Raw genomic sequence first — 22,500 nt, 5'->3', positions numbered from 1 at the left:
TTCTTGAATTCGAAGCAATATAACTTTATTTTCTTGAATTTGAAGCAATATAACTTTATTTTCTTGAATTCAAAGCAATATAACTTCATTTTCTTAAGCAATATAACTTCATTTTCTTGAATTCGAAGCAATATAACTTCATTTGCTTGAATTCGAAGCAGTTTAACTTCATTTTCTTGAATTCGAAGCAGTTTAACTTCATTTTCTTGAATTCAAAGCAATATAACTTCATTTGCTTGAATTCGAAGCAGTTTCACTTAATTTTCTTGAATTCGAAGCAGTTTAACTTCATTTTCTTGAATTCGAAGCAGTTTAACTTCATTTTCTTGTATTCGAAGGAATATAATTTCATTTGCTTGAATTCGAAACAATATAACTTCATTTTCTTGAATTCGAAGTAATGCAGTATTTCCCTAGGAAACACCTTCCCTTCTGTTGAGACTACTTCCACTCTGAGCAATGTCCTGACCAGTGTTGCCGTTGTATCCGCATAAAGTTTCCGCAAGCGCTTCGTTACGTTTTTCACACGATGCTTGTTTACTTTTGGCCTTCTAAACGAAAACAAAGAAAACGAAATTCTCAGCTTACTCGGTAAACTAAATTATTTAATTTTCTAATTGTGAACAATGTTCCATCCGAGTCTATGTAATATCTGAATCGATGTGTTTGTCACTATGTGACCATATAATTATTTACTGTTCCTCGGAATCATTATTAAAAATTTGAGGCTGTGTGTCACATATCATAGCACTATTATCTACATTGATGTGTTCATCATTATCTGACGATATAATCATGCACTGTTCCTCGTCATCATTATTAACATTTTGAGGCTGCGTGTCACATAATATAGCACTATTGTCTTGCTGAGTTTTCAATTGCGACCTTGCATTCCCTTTAACAATTATCTAAGGTAAGTCATAAGCGCTCCATTTTCCCATATTAACTCTTTTTAAACAAACCCTTGACGTTTTGAAACAACAGGGGCATCTCAAACGTCCCGGGACACGTGGCGGACCTCGCCAGCCTGTCCCAGGACACGTGGCGTGCCCAGCCAGCCCATCCCCGGACACATGTTGGACCCCGCCCAACCCGTCCCAGGATGCGTAGCAGGCCCTGCCCGCCTGTCCCAGGACATGTGGCGGGCCCCGCCGTCCGTCCTGGAACGTGTGGCGGGTCCCGCCCGCACATCCCGGGATGCGTGGCGGGCCCCGCCCGCACATCCCGGGACACGTGGCGGGCCTCGCCTGCCCGTCCCGGGACACGTGGCGACCCCACGCCCACACATCCCCGGGACGACGTGGCAGGCCTCGCCCGCCTGACCTGGGACACTTGGCGGGCCTCGCCCGCCTGTCCCAGGGACACGTGGTGGGCCTCGCCTGTTCCAGGGACACGTGGCGGCACCGTCCACCCTTCCCGGGACACGTGGCGGGCCTCGCACGCCCCTCCCGGGACACGTGGCTGGCCTCGCACGCCCCTCCCGGGACACGTGGCGGGCCTGCACGCCCCTCCCGGGACACGTTGGCGGGCCTCGCACGCCCCTCCCGGGACATGTGGCGGGCCTCGCCCTCCCGTCTTGGGACACGTGGCGGGCCTCGCCTGTTCGTCCCGGGACACATGGCGGGCCTAGCCCACCAGTCTCGTGACACGTAGCGCCGCCGCCCACCCAGTCCAGGGACACGTGGCGGCGCGGCCTGCCCGTCCTAGGACACGTGGTGGGCATTCCCCCGCCAGTCCCAAGACACATGGCTGGGCCTCACCTTCACCCGGCCCTGTCCAGGAATACGTGGCCAGCCTCGCCCACCTGTCCCGGGACAAGTGGCGGGCCTCACCCGCCCATCCCGGACACGTGGCAGACCTCGCCGCCTGCCCGTCCTCCCGCCCATCGCGGGACGCATGGCGTATACCCCGCCCACCTGTCCCAGGATGTGTGGCAGCCCCTGCCCACCTGTCCCAGGACACGTGGCGGGCTCGCCCGCTCGTCCCCGGGCTACGTGGCAGGCCTCGCCCTCGCCCGTCCCGGGACATATGGCCGACTTCGCCTACCAGTCCTGGTACACATGGCAGGCTACGCCCGCCCTTCCCGGGACACGTGACAGACCCCGCCTGCCCGTCCCGGGATGTGGCGGAACCCGCCTGCCCGTTTCAGGATGCGTGGCGTGCCTCGCCCGCCCATCCAGGACCGGTGTTGGACCCTGCCCACCTGTCCCGGGACGAGTAGCGGGTCCCCAGTCACCAGCCGTCTCCCTGGGTACAGCGTGGGCTGCACTGGCCTGCCCATGCCCTGGTTGGGACACATGGCAGGCCTCGCCCTCCGGTCCATCCCTGGGATGTGTGTAACGGACTTCGGCTGCAACCAGTCCTGGGATCACTGTGGCGGGCCCACGCCCGCCCTCGCCGTCCCCAGGGAACACGTGGCGGACCACGCCTGCCTGTCCCGGGACGTGTGGCAGACCACGCCCGCCTGTCCCGGGACGCATGGCGTGCCCTGGCCGCCCATCCAGGGACCCGTGGCGGACCCCGCCCGCCCATCCCGGGACGCGTGTGCGTGCCCTGGCCGCCCATCCAGGGACCCGTGGCGGGCCCCGCCCGCCCATCCTGAGACGCGTGGCAGGCCCCGCCCGCCCGTCCTGGGACGTGTGGATGACCCCGCCTGCCCGTCCCAGGATGTGTGGCAGGCCCCGCCCACCCGTCTCGGTAAGGTCATTTGTAGCTCATGTGATTTATATGAATCACGGTGATGTGATAATTATTCATGATAAGGCTACGTGCGTCAAACGTTCGAATTGGGAATATGGTAAAGGGGGTTTCATATCGATTCTAATTACGAAAAAAAACCGAATTGGACGATGATTTGTAAGGTCAGAATCGATATAAACTTATAACCTCACTTGCTAGCCCAATCACTAACGTCACTGTCGGTCCTGATTTCGTTCCTGTCCGTTGGACGGTGGTTCGATCCCATTAGGGGACAAAATTATTATTAACTAAAAATTCTCCTTCGGTACATATATGAAAATATATCAATTCCGAGGTAGAGCGAATTAGATATTAAAGGACATTTGTAGCTCGTATGATAATAAGATATATATATATATATACATGCATATATATACATATAAACGTATATATCATATATATAATGCATATATATATGTATATATACACATATATACATACATATATATACACATGTACATACTATATATACACATATATGTATGTATATGTTTATATATGTATATATACATATATATGTATAGGTATATATACATATACATATATAGGGATATAACATATATACAAATACATATACCCACCATATATATGCATATATATATATATATGTTATACTATAATACATATATATAGATATATATATATATATATATATATATATATATATGAATATACTATATATATATATATATATATATATATATTCATACATACATATGTATACATTCATAATATCTAATATATCTATATATACATATTTATAGTACATTACATTTTCATATATTTATATACATGCACTGTATATATATACATACATACATATACATGCACTGTAATATATATAAATCATACATATTTATACAATGTACCTATAAACGTATATATATTCATATATATACATATGAGAAGTATTATTTTTTTCCTTTCTTATTTGTCCCAGATATATTACAGATAAGTTTTGTAATAAACATAACAGCATTTATATATCAGTATATAACTCATTAAATCATATAGGAAATAATTTTATAATGTATTAACAGATTGATGTACATTAATCATATCACCGTCATATTCTGATAAGTCTTATCTTTTATAATATTGTATTTAAATGAGAAATTGTTTAAAAGTAAAAAAATATTGCAATTTGAATATGATAAATTTACATGAATGCGCCATGAAGAAATTGCTGCTGAAAATGCAGATGTGGAATCCGCATCGGCATACATACTTGGATCGCTGCCCCGTAGACTTTTTATTCCGTATAGCAGACGAAAATTCCGCACTTCGGCAACACTGGTCCTCACGGCTCGTAACTACTGATGATGTCTTCGGCTAAACGTCAACATATTTCACCAGCAATTAAATGCCTTTGCTTCTTGTTTTCAGGCGCCTGCATTCATATCTTGTCAGCTCTTGAAGCCTGGCCATTCAGACTGCCAGCAGCTAAACATCTTAATAGTTCCAGAATGCTAAATGTTCCCACATCAGAGAACTTATAAATCTTACTGGCTCATGAATTCTGCTTGTTCTTGTGACTGTGTATCTACGTATAATTCTGGTAGTTATGAAAAGCCGATTATTCCCACAGTCAAGCACTTGCATATTATCCTAGATGCTTCTAAATTATGACTGTAAATCCTCTTATTCCTAACTATTGCTGATCTCTATATCGGAACAATGAAGGGGATTCAAGTTCGAACAAGAAGCCTCATTGTTTCTAGCTAATTCACGCCAGTCACTTCTAGAACAGAATGCTATCTAGCTCTCTCTGCGTTTCATGATTAATCTCTCCCTCCTTTTTAAGAACAGGTATGCTCGTCAACACTTTTTTTTATTTGAAAATGAACTTTTCACTGAGTCCGTTTTACCTTTTCTTACCATAGGACCATATCTTTGCACCCTGCAAGCAATGCGCTCTTCTTTTTCACGTTTACTTTCTTCACAGTCATAACTATCACTGGATGGCCCCACAAGTCAAATGTTCACAAAAGAGAGGACTTCCCAGATTCTGTCACATTTCTGTTTGCACATATGAATTGCTAGCGAGGTATGAGGAGCTAAACTCTAACTTACGGATGAATGATCTGACAATCATCTTAACTAATTGTCATTTGTACCTGATAAAATTCTGTGTGTTAGTGGTAATTATGAAGGTAGTTATGACGAAAGTTACGAAAAAATGATACCCCACAAGGCACACTTCGTGGGAAACGAAAAATGATACCCCCTTTCCGTCAGAGAAGAGGTTTGTTTGTTTGTTTCTTTTTCTGAATGATGCTCATAGAAGTGTTAAATCCTTCAGCCAGTTGGAGAAATAGATGAAAGGAAGTGTAGGTATTCAAAAAGGGTATTCAGCTGCAAATCAATTCTCATGAACAGATCAGAGTACAAAAATATTTATTGGTGAATCTTAATGTACTTTAACTGGAAAATTAAATATTATACTTGAGATGAAAATGATGTAACCATATGGATTTCTAAAGATTATCTCTTAAATTCATTTAACGCCAAAACCTTATTTATCTCTTAACAGCGTTAAGAAATACGAACATTCTTCAAAGCTACCTTTCTTGAGAGGACGTTGTCCTTTCTCTTATGTTTTGAGAACTTCAGATCCATTGCAAAATATCAACCCTTTAACTATTCTATAATTATTACCTTCGGTAATGACACCATAAACAGCTGTATTTTAAGGAAACCACTACTCCATCTATGCCTGTGGATGGAGAGGGAATTGTTAACTCAAGGGTCGACCGTCTTTATCTGATGTTCATCAATTCACTTCAATTAGTATGAATTCTTTGTTAGCCTTTCCTTGATTTTTTTTTCTTTTTTGATCATTTTCTGTTCCTGGGAAGAAAATTCTATTGAAGCTTTTACTGTTTATTTGTTGTTTCTTTCCTGATCGAGGCTGAGATAAGTCTTCGGTCATTTTCCTGCTTCTTTCTCATTAAAACAAATAAACGCTAAAAACACAAGAACAATATAAATATATTAAACTCAGAGAATCTTCTTGAGTGTACTTGTGGAATGACCTCTTATCTGATATTGGCTTTGATAAGGAGACAAACCAATTATATGATGACTTATTGACGCTTAGTGTGGGATCAGGCCGGATCTCAGCCCTCAGGTACTCTGAGGTGTCCTACAACGGATCAGGAATTCTACTTCTCAGAGAGATCAGTAGAAAGTGTTGCTGGACATCTAAATAGGATAAAAACTACCTGCCATTCACCAAACACACAAGGGAATATGAAATCCTCTAATGCTTGCCTATTAGGTTATGATTAAGAAAAATTAATTTTCTAGTGAAACTTTTACTTTATTGAATCCATACTACTGTGCTGCAATAAAAAAAAAAACATTATATGAAAGCGTAGTGATGGAAGAAAAGCTTAAAAAATAAATAGGGATGAATACTCTATATGTAAATGAATTGCTAATCCATAACCACATAAAGAGCAGCAATGGCAGGATGGATGTTGAAGTAGTACAGACGTGACCATTTTTTGTGGTAGACAAATCATCGCAGCAAGACATACCATCTTCTCCTAAGTAGATTTCTATCTCATTTCAGGAAAGGGGAATAAAAGAGTAAAGTGATCCTTCCAAATTTTTATTGCTCTACACATTTCAAAGTATATGAAAAGCAATTGAAGCCTATAGAAACGAGAAAAAATCCAGGCATCATCTTTATGTTAACTTTTTTTCGGAAACTGAGTAGGTATAACAAGGGCAAGTTTTCTGTCATCCCTTTACGCCTTCTGCCGAGTTGCTAATGTTGGTCTCGTGACTGATTCCCAGCGGGTAAGTGTTCGGGAAAGTGCTTGATTCAGTTCCCATCACCACTGAGAAAATATTTGCTCCCTGGTGAAATGTATGAGGCCGCACCGTTATGGCAGGAAGCGTTACTCGTCAAATACCCCCGTTGGACAACTGAATGTTGCAGCCTTCACTGTTTTATCGTTTTCGACATCAAAACATGTTTCCAAAGGTTGCATTTTTATGTTAACGTTCCTCTTGTTTGAGGGGATTTGCCTTTCAGTTTATCCATGTTTGGGTAATCATACGCCCTGAACTTCCTTTCAGATTCCCGTTTCATCTCCTATCACCACTACAAACGATTCTTGATCCAGCATCTTAGGTCCAGTAGTTCATCTAGCGTTACCTTATTAAGTCTTTAAAACATCAAATGTTAGGCAGCTGCTCAGCAAAACCATTATGATATGTCAGTGTAAATTCTAATGCTGCCTTTAAATGGGTTCGATGATCATTCTACCTTGATTTCCTCGTTCCTTGATTATGTTGATGAGTTGAATTGAGGACTTTCATGAATATTCTTTTACCCATAAACCCTTCATGGAAATCGTTCTTCTCTTGTTGTTGTAACATTTGTCCGACTGTAAACAAACTAGTTTACAGATTTTATTTTACAATTTTCAAGAATTTCCCCAAAATGTTCCATATTCGCCTCTGAAGTCACAAATATCTCAATTAAGTCACACCAACCTGGAATTGCTATGGTGACCTTGGTTTTTGTCTGTGTGTGGTTCCTTTTCAAAAACTAATCGAAATCAGTCGAAACTATTTTAACTAAGGGATTAATTAGCAGGTCTTTCGTGTGTGTATTGTTTATATAGACAAAATTCTGTATAGACAACTTGTATTTTAAATTCCGCGTTAAATCAAATAGCAGCGATGCTGAGTAGATAATGACTAAAAAAGACTGTTTATTCAGTAGCTGCATTTTTTAAATGACCATTATTCCCCTGCTTTAGTATAAAACGATTCATGGTTAAGTATAATGCAAAATAAAAACTTCATCATATTACTGTTTTGCCGATACTTCGAAACATGTAATATCATATAAAATATAAACTTGTCTTTCATTGTACATTAACGCTACGTTTTTGTGTGATCTTTTCGAAACGAATAGATAAAGGAAAATTCAATAACCATAAAGTAATAATAAATAAAAACCAACCACAACTAAATTTTTTGTAATGTTCTGCAAAATATTTCCCTGGATGTCTCAGAGTCAACGTTTTCAGTTTTCTACAAAATCAATCGCATTATATTGCAGCATTAACATATCGCAGTAACATCTATTTTTCTAAAAGAATTTGTTCGCGGATTTCAAATTCAGTCAGTGATATGTATTCAGGCCTCCGTTCTCCATTCAGTCGTTACAGCAAGGAGGACTGTGGATTTATATTATAAGATGATGAATTTCCTCTCAAATCATCCCAACAACAAGCCATGTCAATTAGACACATATCAAAGAACTGTTGCCTGCAGCCAACTGGGATGATTTCTATTTTTTTTTAAAGAAAAAAACACTATTGCAAAACTTATACCCTTAGGGCATAGCTTTCCAGAACGCCGTTGTATTTTTATCCGCGTTTTGATTCTGCACCAATTTTCCCCTAATTGTGTCCAGATGGAAATTTTGTTTTCGTCATATTCTGTCGTGATTTTGCCTCGGCTTTTTTACCACTTCAGTTTGCCTGGGCAGTACTCGTCGATTAGTGCCTGGTAATAAGGCTTTAAGGCCTCAATATCGGGAATCTTCTCCTTCTTTGTGTACAGGTCAAACTTGCTGTAAATTAAAAATAATAATAATAATAATAATATGGTTTCGATTGATTTGATTAACAGAAAAACATGTATGATGTATGGAAAACGTCAAGCAAATTTTAAAAATTACCAAAAGTTTCGAGGATAACTTTTGTTGGGCACAAATATCTTGTAACCCGATGAGCATTTATCTCTCGAGTTTATTTACTTAAGAATACTCAACTTGATCCAATTGTTAGACCCATAAACCCTGTAAGCATCTATCTGTCGAACTTACTTAACAACTAATTGTTGTACCCATGAACCCGATGAGCATTTATCTCTTGAGTTTGCTTACTTAAGACTATACTGTTTTTTTTTTCCATCAGTCCATCTGCCTGTGGTGTTTGCGCATGGTAACACTGCGTCCCGGGCTTTAAATAATATCCTATTTCCAATATTAACGGTGTAATTTGCATACAGTAAATTATTAAAACACTTTTCAGTTGCAAATGCACACCCAAATATCCTTTTATTTACCTAAAACTTACACATAGCGTAACTAAAGCCCGAGACGCAGTGTTACCATACGAAAACACCACAGGCAGATGGACAGATGGAAAAAACAGAGTATAGTCAACAACCAATGGTTAGACCCATGAACCCTGTATGCATCTATCTCTCAAGCTTACTTACTTGAACTCTCTGATCCACGGCATCATTTCCATATCCTTGTTGTTACAGAGATGCATGTAGTCACCGCCAGTGTGCCAGGGATAAAACGAATGAAATCTGAGGAAAGCGACCAATAGATTTCATGATTATTACTCGAATAACTCGGAAGATAAACCCCTTTATACATTTGAAACAAGCCTACCTGAGGGGCCATTGACTTGACATTTAAGCTTCCAAAGAAATTGGTGTTCATTTGCAAGAAGTCACGGAAGAAAGAAGGAAATGCAGAAAGGAAAGACAAGTTATTAGAAAAAGAAAAATAAGATACATCGTAAATCAATAGATGATAAAAATGTATATTAATTATTAAAATACAGGTGAATGTTTTAGGGTAGTAATGCTTTGAACCCTTGCTTGAAGTTTTGAGGCTCTAATTGCACATCTTCAGGGAGGCTATTCCACAGTCCAGCGGTGTGAGGGGAGAAGAAGACCTCTGGAACTAAGAAGTTCGACTGTATTAAGAAACAGGAGTGGTACAGACTGGAAAAAATATATACGAAGGCAAAAGATGGTTTGTTATTTTCTATTTTTACAGTACTCACGATGCATGATGGTAATCGATAATTGTATTCGTAGTTGGCTTTTGCATTGTGCATTACGAAAATAAATTATGCAGCGATCAAGAGCACGTAAAGCTACTGGCACTACGCTGTGCCTGACTGCGAATTATTTTGCAACTGGCCCAAGATTCCCCTACAAACTACAGTGAAATCGTGGAATGTGTTTACTTCACAGATGTTTCATGTTGGTGCAAGATCGTCTTAGAGGGATTTGTGAAATCTGTTTATTTCGTAAGAGTATTCGAAGAGCTTTTACAATTGCTATAGCCTGAAGTTAGTTCGAGTTTTGTTGAATCACTGACAGATTGTCAGTAAATTTGATTTAAACTAATAAGCTTGCGGAATTTATTTCTTGTCTGTGTGCAGACTAAATAAGCTTTCCTCATATAAACAGGAAAATGTTAGATACATAAATTCACAGCGCGAATGAAAAACTCTTAATATCTCGCATCGTAGATGTTCAGAAAATAACTATCTGAAAAAGTTATTAAACACCGGCGTAGTTATTGTCTTGATAAAATAGAAAAGGCATTGTATGTGGCAAGAAAACCATATCGTAATTTTGTTACCCCACGAATGATGCATAAAATTGTAGCCTTTAAGCCCCACCCGGCACATTTTTCGTATGATATCCACTTTTGCCAATAGTGACAGGGCCATTCTTCCTCGGTCCCTAGAACCTGAAGCTACTTAGCTAGATAATGTCTGTGGCTTCTCATAAGAAAAGAAGAAAAACAAGGGAGGATCCTCGGAATAGAACAGAGGGATTATCGAGAGAATCCTCAGAAGAGAACAGGGAGAATAAGAAGAGAATCTTCACAAGAGAAGAGGAAGAATTGCGAGAGAATTCTCACAAGAGAAGAGGGTGAATAACAAGAGAATCCTCACGAGAGAAGAGGATGAATAACAAGAGAATTCTCACGAGAGAAGAGGATGAATAACAAGAGAATCCTCACGAGAGAAGAGGGAGAATTTTTAGAACGAGAATCCTCACGAGAGAACACAAGAGAACAGAAAGAATTACTTGAAAACGGGAAGTTTAACACTAGAATCCTCACAAGAGAAGAAGAAGAATAACGAGAGAATCTGCAGAAGAGAACAGGAAGAATAACAAAGATGGCATTTACTAGGTATACAGACCTTATAATGTAGAGACCTTCTTCCGGCAGCGTGCTCTTATTGTGCTTCAGAACCTGATACATGTACTCGTCGTGTCCCCAGGACATGTAGACGTTTTCAAGCCCACAGTTGGGTTCGTACATTCCGTACTTCGTGCTGGGAAATGAAAGAGGAGTTCGTATTCACGTCATTTCAATTTCTCTTCATCTATAGTGAAATTCTATGGGGGTTTTTTTTATGGTTCACTATCGTTTACAGACTATCAGTTCATCTGCTTTCAATTATTAGACTAAAGCAGTGGTTCTCAACCTGGGGTCCGCAGAGGTAATCTAGGGGTCCCATGGGCCTGAAGTCAAAATTGTATCTATATATATATATGTATATATATATATATATATATATTTATATATATATATATATAGATACAATTTTGACTTCAGGCCCTTGGGACCCCTAGATTACCTCTGTGGGACCCCAGGTTGAGAACCACTGCGCTTTAGTCTAATAATTGAAAGCAGATGAACTGATAGTCTGTAAACGATAGTGAACCATCAAGAAAACGCATAGAATTTCAGTACAGACGAAGAGAAATTGAAACATATATATACTATATAGATATATATATATATATATATATATATAGATCTATATATATATATAATTATGACTTCTGGCTCGTGGCCCCCTGGATTACCTCCAAATATAGAAATAGGCTAAATGTACAACCTAATCTGCGCCTACAGATATCTGTCATTAAACCTGAAATCGAAAATCTGGTATTAGCCGCATCGGCCATCTCATTCAAGGAGTCAATAAGAAATAATAAGTTTTTTCCTGTTCTGTATTTCTTCTCTTATTTCCATTTATTGGGTTTCTCATTTTTCATAATTATTCAGTTATATGCATCTTTCTTTTGGTAAATATAATAACACGGTTTCGTTTTTAATTTAATAAAGTCATTATGTTAAGCTGACAGACCTTTCAATATCCTAGGGTGCCGTGGGAAAACCCATTTAGATAAAAGGGGTCCTCGGTAGTGAAAAGGCTGAGAACCACTGATTAGTCTAGTCCATCAGTTGATATCTGATCCTTGGACCCAACAAAATCGCGGCTGGCGCGCGGCAATATATTTATACTCATACATAAATAGGTTTTGCCTGGCACGGTAATAGTCTGCAGTTTTGCCCAACGCGGCAGTAGTCTGCAGTTTTGCCTGGCACGGTAATATTCTGCAGTTTTGCCCGGCGCGGTAGTATCTTGCAGTTTTCCCCGGCGCGATAGTAGTCTGCAGTTAGTAGTCTGCAACTTTACCCGGCACGGTCGTAGTCATCGATTAATAAAGGTTTCTCTGTTTTCACTCTTACGCCATGTAATTATTCCTCTACGTACGCTGTATGTCATTGTATTTCACCCATTCATTCATTAATAGCTGTTGTCGTTTACTCACTTTAGTTTGGGATTTTTAGAGTCGGGATTGTTGTGAAAAGTCGTGTTTCTGTAGACGATGGAATCCCCGAAGTCGCAGCCCACGATGAAAGTGTCCCCAACAGTCGACCACTGGGGTTCACCGTAGAACGCCATAACCTATAATATAAAGAGAAATAACCTTTATGCAAAACAAAGCTCTTTATATCACATTGCCTTTCTTGTTCATCATTCTTTTGTCAGCCTAAAAATTAGCACATCTTCCTTGAAACGTTTTCACTTTGTCACTCCACTGTTTTCTGAAGATGAACCCTGTTCATATGGAACAAGCCTACCAAAGGGGCCATTGATGTGAAATTCAAGCTTCCGAAGAATATTATTATTATTATTAATATTATTATTATTATTATTATAATTATTATTATTATTATTATTCAGAACTCGAACCCTATTCATATGGAACAAGCCCACCAAAAGGGGCCAATGACTTGAAATTCAAAAAGCTTCCAAAGAATATTCCAGTGTTTCAACTATGGGATTTTTTAGTTGTGGTGTAAATTGTTTTGAATGAGAGTGAACGTCTTTGTTTTACTTGCTATGTAACATAAGTTGGTCTTAGTCTTGGTTGTTGTGTGTCATTCGATATTTTTAATTGCATTTTAATTGGCCATTTGTATAAGAGATTTTAATAAATTTCACATATTCATTCATTTAGTCCATTTCATTCAATCATATAGCACTGCACCGCTGAATGACCATTACAAGTCCCAGCGCTTGAGCTATGCCCTAAATTCCATGATCAGTTAATCAATCAATCAATATTCCAGTGTTCATTCGAAAGAAGTAACAGAAGGCAATAACAGGAAATACAGAAATAAGATGAAAAAAACAGCATTTGTTTGAGAAACAACGGACATGACTCATCGATTCCAGTTCCATACTTATATAAGAAGAAATCAGTCATAAAACAACGGACATGACTCATCGATTCCAGTTCCATACTTATATATAAGAGACTCGGTCTTACATTCCCATTAGGAACCTCCTACCTTCCCCAGGTCGTGTATGAGACCTGTCAGGTGTAACCAGCCCTTCTCTGGGTGCGCCTCCCTCAGTCTCTCCGCCGTCTGGAAGGCGTGGACGATGTTCGGAACGTCGGTGTCCGGATCGCTCTCGTCGATGAGATCGTTCAGCTGCTCGAGGGCCTCCATGATCGTCGCCTGGAACTTGTCGAATTTGCGCCAGTGGACGTGCTGCGAATACCATATATATATATATATATATATATATATATATATATATATATATATATATATATATATATATATATATATATATATATACGTACATATGTGCTCTATATGTATAAATATATATAAATATACATAAATATACACATACATGTGTGTGCATGCCCTCGTGTGTGTGTAAATATCAAAACTTGATAAAAACATTACTTTGGTGTCTTTTGGTGAAATATTGAATGACCCAAAATGCTATTGCTACTTGCACTAGACTGTTATCAGTTTTGCCGATAATACCGTTATTTCATAACTAACCAATGTTATCACCATTACTACGGCTACTACTTTTTGTTATTACATATTGATATTATTATTCATGAGAATTGCACTGTTGTTAGAATTTTTATAAGAATTCTGCTGTTGTTAGAATTTGTACTATATAATCATTCATGAGAATTCTATTATTAGAATTTTTATAAGAATTCTGCTGTTGGTAGAATTTGTACTTTACAATCATTTATGAAAATTCTGCTGTTGTTAGAATTTTTATCAGAATTCTGTTGTTGCTAGAATTTTTATCAGAATTCTGCTGTTGCTAGAATTTTTATAAGAATTCTGCTGTTGTTAGAATTTTTATAAGAATTCTGCTATTAGAATTTTTATAAGAATTCTGCTATTAGAATTTTTATAAGAATTCTGCTGTTGGTAGAATTTGTACTTTACAATCATTCATGAGAATTCTGTTGTTAAAATTTTTATAAGAATTCTGCTGTTAGATTTTTATCAGAATTCTGCTGTTGTTATATTGTATATTATAATTCATGATAACTATGTTGTCGATAGAATTTCTTACCCTCTTTTTGACGTAATCCACACACTGGTTGGTGTGCATTTTCATGTACGTCTCCTTCACCTGGACCAACTTGGGGTCTTCTGGGTCCTCTGGAAACTGCCGGAAGTTCCAGTTGGCTTTCTTTATGGCTTCCTCTGGACGGTAGACCATCGAGGGGTCGATGATGATCACTTTCTGTTCTTTTCCCTGGAATAAGTATTCTTAGTATTCATTCCCTGGAATAAGTATTCTTAGTATTCATTCCCTGGAATAAGTATTCTTAGTATTCATTCCCTGGAATAAGCATTCTTAGTATTTATTCCCTGGAATAAGTATTATTAGTATTCATTCCCTGGAATAAGTATTCTTAGTATTATTCCCTGGAATAAGTATTCTTTGTATTCATTCCCTGGGATAAGTATTAGTATTCATTCCCTGGAATAAGTATTCTTAGTATTCATTCCCTGGAATAAGTATTCTTAGCATTCATTCCCTGGAATAAGTATTCTTAGTATTCATTCCCTGGAATAAGTATTCTTAGCATTCATTCCCTGGAATAAGTATTCTTAGTATTCATTCCCTGGAATCAGTATTCTTAGTATTCATTCCCTGGAATAAGTATTCTTAGCATTCATTCCCTGGAATAAGTATTCGTAGTATTCATTCCCTGAAATAAGTATTCTTAGTATTCATTCCCTGGAATAAGTATTCTTAGTATTCATTCCCTGGAATAAGTATTATTAGTATTCATTCCCTGGAATAAGTATTCTTAGTATTCATTCCCTGGAATAAGCATTCTTAGTATTCATTCCCTGGAATAAGTATTCTTCGTATTCATTCCCTGGAATAAGTATTCTTAGTATTCATTCCCTGGAATAAGTATTCTTAGTATTCATTCCCTGGAATAAGTATTCTTAGTATTCATTCCCTGGAATTTGTATTCTTAGTACTTATAAGATGAAACCTATTCATATGGAACAAGCCCACAGGGGCCACTGACTTGAAATTCAAGCTTCCAAAGAATATGGTGTCCATTAGCAAGAAGTAAAAGGAGGTAAAGGGAAATGCATAAAGAAGAGATCCCACTTATTAAAAAGAGAACAAATAAATTAATAAATTAGTAAACATTTATTAAAATGCAAGGAGAATAATATTAGGGTATTAATGCCGCCTGTCTGCACGTTAACTTTCTAAAATGTTCGTTCTCTCACGTATTTTTTCGATAGAATTGGTCTCTCTTCAAGGATGCGTGTAAACTGTAGTGAATAATATCACTGTACATCAGATATATTTACTAGTTGTCCGAAATTGATGGAAAATAAAGTTTTATTATTATTATTATTATTATTATTATTATTATTATTATTATTATTATTATTATTATTATTATTATTATTATTATTATTATTATTATTATTTACCCAGTCAAGATTCAACAAGATAGGGTTACTGGACTGTCAGTCTTATTGGCTTTGCATTTTCGAAAATAAAACATTTGCGAAAAGACAAAATTGTTGATGAATGTAATTCTCATTTCACCAGATAATGGAAGCAAATCGCCAAATCCAATCAAATATCAATTACAAAAAAAATATTCATGTTTTTTCATGCTAAATGCACTTCTAAGATAATGGAGATTACTTCAGTTCTCACGAGGGCTTTTTGTTTACTTTCACTTATTTGCTGATATCTAATCTTTGTTTTTCTTTTTTGTCATGGGTATTTCTAAATGTATTACATAAGGAGCAAAGAGTATTCATTAAAAAAATTGGACCAGCGGTGATAAGAAGAGACTGAAATAAACGCTATCATTGGGGCCCTGATCTAGACTTCTCTGTCTGTTTAGCTATTCATATAGCTATTTATCTATCTATCTCTGTCTATATATTTATATATATATATATATATATATATATATATATATATATATATATATATATATATATACGTACACACACCTATATATATTTATATATATGCATTTATATATATATATATATATATATATATATATATATATATATATATATATATATATATATATATATATATATATATATATATATATATATATATATATATATATATATATACACGTCAAAGGAAGCTAAAACTAATGTGACCAAAGCATACCAGTTCCAGTCTTACATCAACGAAAAAAGAAAGGACAAACCATAATAAACCATAATAAAGTACTCTTCCCTTCTAAGACGAAAATAACTATATTCGCCTAAGTCGGGACAGATTATAGGATTCAGGAATCACAATTGGGACAGATTATAGGATTCAGGAATCACATAAAAGGAATTATATACAAACCTAACAGAAACTCTATAAAAGAATTATCTTAATTGCCAAAAAGAGAGCTTTCATTCTCCGGAAAGCTTCCGAAGAATGGTAATTACTCACCATTTCTACTACTTTGCAATATAGTGAGAATGCTCTAAATAGGTATTATGACCAATTTCTATCTCTGGTATCTTACACAATTTTTTCGTTCAAACGAAAGGAGGCTTACGCCTATGAAGAGCTTTAGAGCCATTCTGATGTAGATATTTTTGGCTTCTTAACAATAAAAACATCCAAAGTCATGTTACTATACAAAGAACATTGCACGCACCACCTTTGAACATACCAACTTCATACTTTCTAAAGGTTAGTGTCTATCTGTTTCAAAACATATTTTCCGTTCTCATCGTGAAGGATACAAAGGAGACGAGGCGAAGAGCCCCGAAACTGGTCCTAAATAGTACCTAAATCCTCGAAATATTCGATTTATGAAAGTAGTATGAGGTCATGCCAAAGGGTAACTCCCGCGCATCTGCCCTACATAGTTACGTGCAAAAGAACAAATTTCGACTGCACGGCACTACAAAAACAAAGTATAGAATAATAACATACATATGAATTGCGATGCAATAACTCAGTAAAACATTCTTACTGTCTATCCACTATTTTAGACACAATCAGTTCATCACGGATTAGTTGCTTTATTCCGATTTCGCACTGCAATTTTGATAGGTAATAAAATCTATCGCGTTGCAAGATGGATCGAGAGCAAAATATATATTGTCGAAATTTCCTCCGAGGGTAAGTCTGGAGCAATAACAAGTGTTAGTAAACAAGTCTCATAATAGATACGGCCATTTCAGTGACGTCAGTGGGTCTTCAACAACATGGTCAAGTGGGTGGATACCAATTCCTCAGCCTCCATGATTGTGGGTCATCGTGCTGTTATCGGTGGAAAAAGGGGGAGAACATGTTTACAGAAGTTTTCGTAAACAAAAATCAAATTGACCACCACACCGGCGTTCGTTTTCAAGGTAGACGTCAGCTAAAGTCATCAGTCAGCATTCAAAGATACTCTTATCGACAAGGCAGTTAGTCACTTGCACCTTTGATCATTCCTGTGATTAAAGTCAAGAATAATTAAGTTTATCATCTTCCCCAAGATGCAGAGAGGCGCTAGTGATGACCTCGTGAACGCCTCTCTTATCACTCTTATCGTTCGTCTGACGAGCGACAAAGATCAACGAAGAACGAGCAAACAGCAGTCATTGACGCAGCAGTTGAGATTGACAGACCAAATAAGATAAATAGCGACTTGTGCGACTCAGGAATGTTCCATCCGCTTGGATTTTCTCGTCTTCACCAAGAAAAAGAACACAGAATTAAGGCCAAAGGCCAAGAAGTGGGACCATGAGATCATTCATTGCTGAAAGGGAAATAGACAGTAAGAACGTCTGAGAAGATCTAACACTTGCAATACGAAACAGCTGTTATGAAAGGGTTAAGGAAAGTAATATGGAAGAAAGAGAATATAAACGGAGGTACAGTACAAGGCATGAAAAAGATTGCAGATAGGGGTCGAAGGGACGCTGCGAAGACCCTTTAAAGTAATGCCTACAGTGCACCGCGTGAGGTACACTGACGGCACTATCCACCTGCGGGGATTAGGGGGCGGGGGTTACCCAAGAAATTCATCTTTCATCAGAACAGTTTCTCTGAATATTAAACCTTTACATTAAGAGTACCATCACAACTACTAAGTCAGGTTTTATAAATTTAGGAATTGGTTTATTGACATTAAACGGTAACTATTTCTTTACAGTGACTTCTTTAAAAAAGAAAATAAGTCTACTTCAAAGAATAGTAAAAAAAATATTTTTTTAAAGCAATCAAAACTATATTGAAATATATTGTTTTCCAAAATTTCACCAGTGAAAATATAAAGACTGAAAGTCTTGAAAACAGATAAAATGTTTTCAAAGACTATGATTGAGGTTACTATTAAGAAGAAACTGCAGTGAACGTTCATAATGTCACAAATGTTTGAAAATTTACATTACTATGAAAAAAAATACCTCGTTTTTTGGTAAGCGACAAAGGAATAAACTTATAAGAAAGCAAGGAATAATAATGAGTGTTTGAAATTATTCTCCAATGAAAACCGCCTAACATAGATTAAAAAAGGAAAAATGACGATCAAATCCTCATTTGATACAACGCATGTGAATCGACATAAAGTAAATCAGTCAAACGGTCAATTAAATAAACTGGCAAGACAAAGAAATAAATACAGTGAAACACTGGGACTCCAAGACAACGACCACACTGAACTCCAACAGAAAGAAAACGAGTTTCCAGAAAGTAGTCGGGAGATTTAAGAACAATTTTATCGCAACTTACAGCCATTGTTTGCTTCGCGGTCTGAGAGAGACTGGAGATGGAGAACTCGCCTCCCGTGAATTTATGCAATTTACCCGTCCTGATAAAAGGAGAGGAGGAGGAGGAGGAGGAGGAGGTGGTGGAGGAGAAAGAAGAGAAGATAAGCGAGGCTGAGAGTGACGGAGGAGAAAATTTCAAAATGCAGCCACCTCACGGTGATACTTGTTATGTTTGTAAGTAGATATTAATTTTCATAAACATATGCACAAATATTTTCTGATTAGCAATATGTATAATATGTATAATATATATATATATATTGATATTAGATATATATATCTATATATATATATATGATATATATATATATATATATATAGTATATATATATATATATGTGTGTGTGTGTGTGTGTGTGTGTGTGTGGTGTGTGTGTGTGTGTGTGTGTATGTGAATTAAGTATTCCATGACAGTCTCGTCACCTGTTGTTAACAGTCATTCTTGTCAGTGGAAAGTACAATCTCATGGAACTTGTTTTCCCGTATTTTTTCAGGACTGCCTTATTGCTTCTACTGTCAGCGCTTTGTCATAAGGAGGTGACGACGTCAATAGGTAGCAGTTGTTACGTTTACCGCCAAGTCGTCTGAACACACTTCAGACGAAGGCACAGCCGCAGCAACTGGGTGTGGGTGAGAAGCCACTTCAAGATTTTATTGATGTGGGGAGGGACATTCGACAACGACTTTATCTGCGAGGATGTCTCTGTGGCTCTTATGGAATGACTTGATTTCATGATATCATTAATTAAGGCTGTCTAGCCAAGCACTGGGGCACTCACTATTGGCCGTTGTTCAGCGCTCAAGATGAAGTACAGGGAGAAACCCCTCACAAATTCGCTGCGAAGGCTGGATTGCAAGATTGAAGAAAGGAAACGGGAGTAGAGGTAAAATAAAAGTCCAAAGGGTAGTTGCAGTAAAGAGGCTCAGTGACTGTGAGAACAGTAGGATATTTTGTTTTTCTTTTTTGACACGCGAGAACTTGAGAGTCAGGCTGCAGTAACCAGCTTGTGTCCTCCAATTTTCAGAAATCACGTTGAATAATAATTACCTGTGAAATTGCTTTTGCAATTTAAGAAGTGAGATTCTGCTTGACATGTACAAAGAGGTTTTGCCAATGTCTCGTTTGCTTAAGAATGTATGCTTTAAATTCACTTCTACCATTTTTTCCTCCGGCTGTCATCGCGTGAAATTGTTCCCTTATATTCTACGAATATACTATGTATGTATGTATATCCGTCCATCCATGAATAAAGTAGCTAGATGCAAAGTTTCTTTCTTTTATATTATGTCATTGTTCGCTTATTGTTAAATGATATCGCTATTCGATTGTCTCAAGTGTTTGAGCAGTTACAGATTACCAGTTAAGACTCGACTATTGACGAACCACTCATTCACTCCACTGCCCTAACCTTCTACCCTTCCAGGTGTGGGTCGATGGGTGACGGGACTCTACAGTCTATGTGACTCTATACTCTACAGTGCATCTGTACTTCCTGAAGCGAGTGGTTGGCCTCATTACGTTCTTCAGTCGGTATGGAGTGATAACTAACCCTTGAGCGGTAGTGAGACGCGGGCTTGTGCGTCAGCGCTCTTACGATAACAAGAGGTATGTTGGTCAGTGATAAAATATATAATGCTTATATGATTTTCCAGTGAATTGAATAATGTAAACTAAATCAAGCTCTACCCGTGTCAAAGAGGTTTGCAGCAGGACTATTAATCCTGGTTTGCAGTACGAGAAAAAGCTTGCGCTTGCTTTGCAATGGTAAAATAAAATATATACTTTACCACCGTGAGAAATTGTTGGGTATAATTTTGTATCTTGACATTGAAAGCATATTAAAGCAATACTATAGTTTGTACTCTGGTTGGTATTAGATTTACTATTTTTGTCTAAACACAAGGGTTCCACTGTCCACAACTCATTAAGTTATTAATGTATGGACTGAGCTTTTATCTAATGCTTCCTGCTTGGTTTTGAACAATCTTGAAAGGCGTTACGTACTGAAGCTTTAATCAAAGTACCTCATTTCAGATTACATATATTTGGGTCAGTGGTTACTTAGTTACTTTGTATAGTTTTATGCACAACCCTCCACTGGGATAATTTCCACTCTGGCGGGCCCTTGTACATTTTCTAAAGTTGCATCGTCTATTTTATAATTGTCTTTTAGTGTTTTCTCATCAATATCGTAGCTCCTGCAGAATAGGCGAGTCTTTAGTTCTTTTTTTTTTAATTTGCTCTCTTCATGTATGACCTTCACTTCAGGCGGTATTTTGTAGTATAGTCTTGGGGCATAATGTTCATATGCTCTCTCACCTGACTTAACAGTTTGTTCTAGGTTCAAAAAGCTTATATGCTTCAATTGCATATAGTTACACGCAAAGATGTATGGATACACTTAGCGCCATACCATACACTTAATATACTTAGATGTACGTGATGAACCATTTCATTGTCTGAATTGAAAGTATGCTTATGCGCGTTGCTTAATTTTCCGTTACACATTCCGTAAAAATAAAATTTTTGCACATCACTTTCAATATTCACAACATGATCAAAGCTACAATAAGTCTGTGTCAGTATGTTCCCCAAATTTGTTGTATACCTTGTAAAATTATATAATAATTCATAGATTTTATATTTAAATAGTTTTGGCTAGCAAATTGTCGAAAAGTATTTGAGTTTGGTGAGATTTTTTTTTTTATGGTGTTTTTACGTTGCATGGAACCAGTGGTTATTCAACAATGGGACCAACCGTCACCAACGGCTTTACGTGACTTCCGAACCACGTCGAGAGTGAACTACTATCACTAGAAATACACATCTCTCACTCCTCAATGGAATGGCCGAGAATCGAACCCGCGACCACCGAGGTGAGAAGCAAACGCCAAACTAACCACGCCACTGAGGCGCTGTGAAACTTATTTAAATGTTGAGAACTGCTTATTATTTACGCTCAGAACCAGATTAGTGCGTACGGTATTTTTTTATTTATTTATTATTATTATTATTATTATTATTATTATTATTATTATTATTATTATTATTATTATTATTCACGATATCTAAGCCGCAACCGAAAAACAGAAGCAACTATTTTCCCTTGCTGGCGGAAGAGTATATCATGAAAATTATTTCATAGAATTTTTTCCTTTTAATATGCTATTCAATAAGAAATATACTTTAGACCTTTGTTTACAAGGATCATATGGCGATAGGCGACGCGAACAGGACTTAAATTCATTCAAGAAATAATGAACGGATAAGTAAAACCTTAAGAAACGTAGATATAGAACTATGAATAACTATCCTTTTTCCGCTCTCCTTGATCATAAGCGGAATATACTGAGGCTTGTGTTCTTTTCATACAAACAGAACTGATTCTGAATGAGCATTTTTATTTTTTTAGTTTCAGTATATGTGACGTCATAGGCGATGTTATGAATATCAGTATTTTAATAGGTCAGTTGAGATATTAAAATGTGACTTTAATTTTTTTTTATTTACCCGATCTCATTAAAAACGTGCATTATTTAGTAAATTTGACAGATTTTGTGTT

The 22,500-nt window shown here is 37.8% G+C and overlaps 2 protein-coding genes and 1 long non-coding RNA gene across 3 annotated transcripts in view; 2 read left to right on the top strand and 1 right to left on the bottom strand.

Moving 5' to 3' along the window:
- The window catches only part of LOC135206839 (collagen alpha-1(I) chain-like), a 15,035-nt gene extending 13,405 nt beyond the window's left edge, over positions 1-1,630 (top strand). The window contains exon 3 of the mRNA XM_064238325.1: positions 985-1,630. Coding sequence (XP_064094395.1) covers positions 985-1,630 — 646 coding nt within the window. The remainder of the gene's footprint in view (positions 1-984) is intronic.
- Positions 1,631-8,074: 6,444 nt separating this feature from the next.
- LOC135206963 (inositol oxygenase-like) lies at positions 8,075-18,967 on the bottom strand. The gene is made up of 7 exons (XM_064238520.1): positions 18,900-18,967; positions 14,232-14,417; positions 13,184-13,387; positions 12,157-12,293; positions 10,731-10,865; positions 8,992-9,087; positions 8,075-8,338 (listed from the first exon to the last, which is right to left on the bottom strand). The coding sequence occupies exons 1-7, from the start codon at positions 18,903-18,905 to the stop codon at positions 8,230-8,232; spliced, it is 873 nt and encodes a 290-aa protein (XP_064094590.1). The 5' UTR covers positions 18,906-18,967; the 3' UTR covers positions 8,075-8,229.
- Positions 18,968-20,332: 1,365 nt separating this feature from the next.
- The window catches only part of LOC135206962 (uncharacterized), an 11,655-nt gene continuing 9,487 nt past the window's right edge, over positions 20,333-22,500 (top strand). Inside the window, exon 1 of the long non-coding RNA XR_010312853.1 lies at positions 20,333-20,543. This is a non-coding gene — a long non-coding RNA (uncharacterized LOC135206962). The remainder of the gene's footprint in view (positions 20,544-22,500) is intronic.

The sequence above is a fragment of the Macrobrachium nipponense genome, chromosome 31, assembly GCF_015104395.2.
Source record: "Macrobrachium nipponense isolate FS-2020 chromosome 31, ASM1510439v2, whole genome shotgun sequence".
Lineage (NCBI taxonomy): Eukaryota > Metazoa > Arthropoda > Malacostraca > Decapoda > Palaemonidae > Macrobrachium > Macrobrachium nipponense.
Note: the sequence above shows the minus strand (reverse complement) of the source record. Positions and strands in the feature narration are given on the sequence as shown.

Excerpts from the sequence above, each read along its gene's own strand:
- LOC135206963 (XM_064238520.1), bottom strand. Across the intron at positions 13,388-14,231 it reads TGGATTACGTCAAAAAGAGG|CACGTCCACTGGCGCAAATT; the intron begins GTAAGAAATTCT and ends TGGTATTCGCAG. Across the intron at positions 9,088-10,730 it reads GAAGGTCTCTACATTATAAG|ATTTCATTCGTTTTATCCCT; the intron begins GTCTGTATACCT and ends CGCTTTCCTCAG.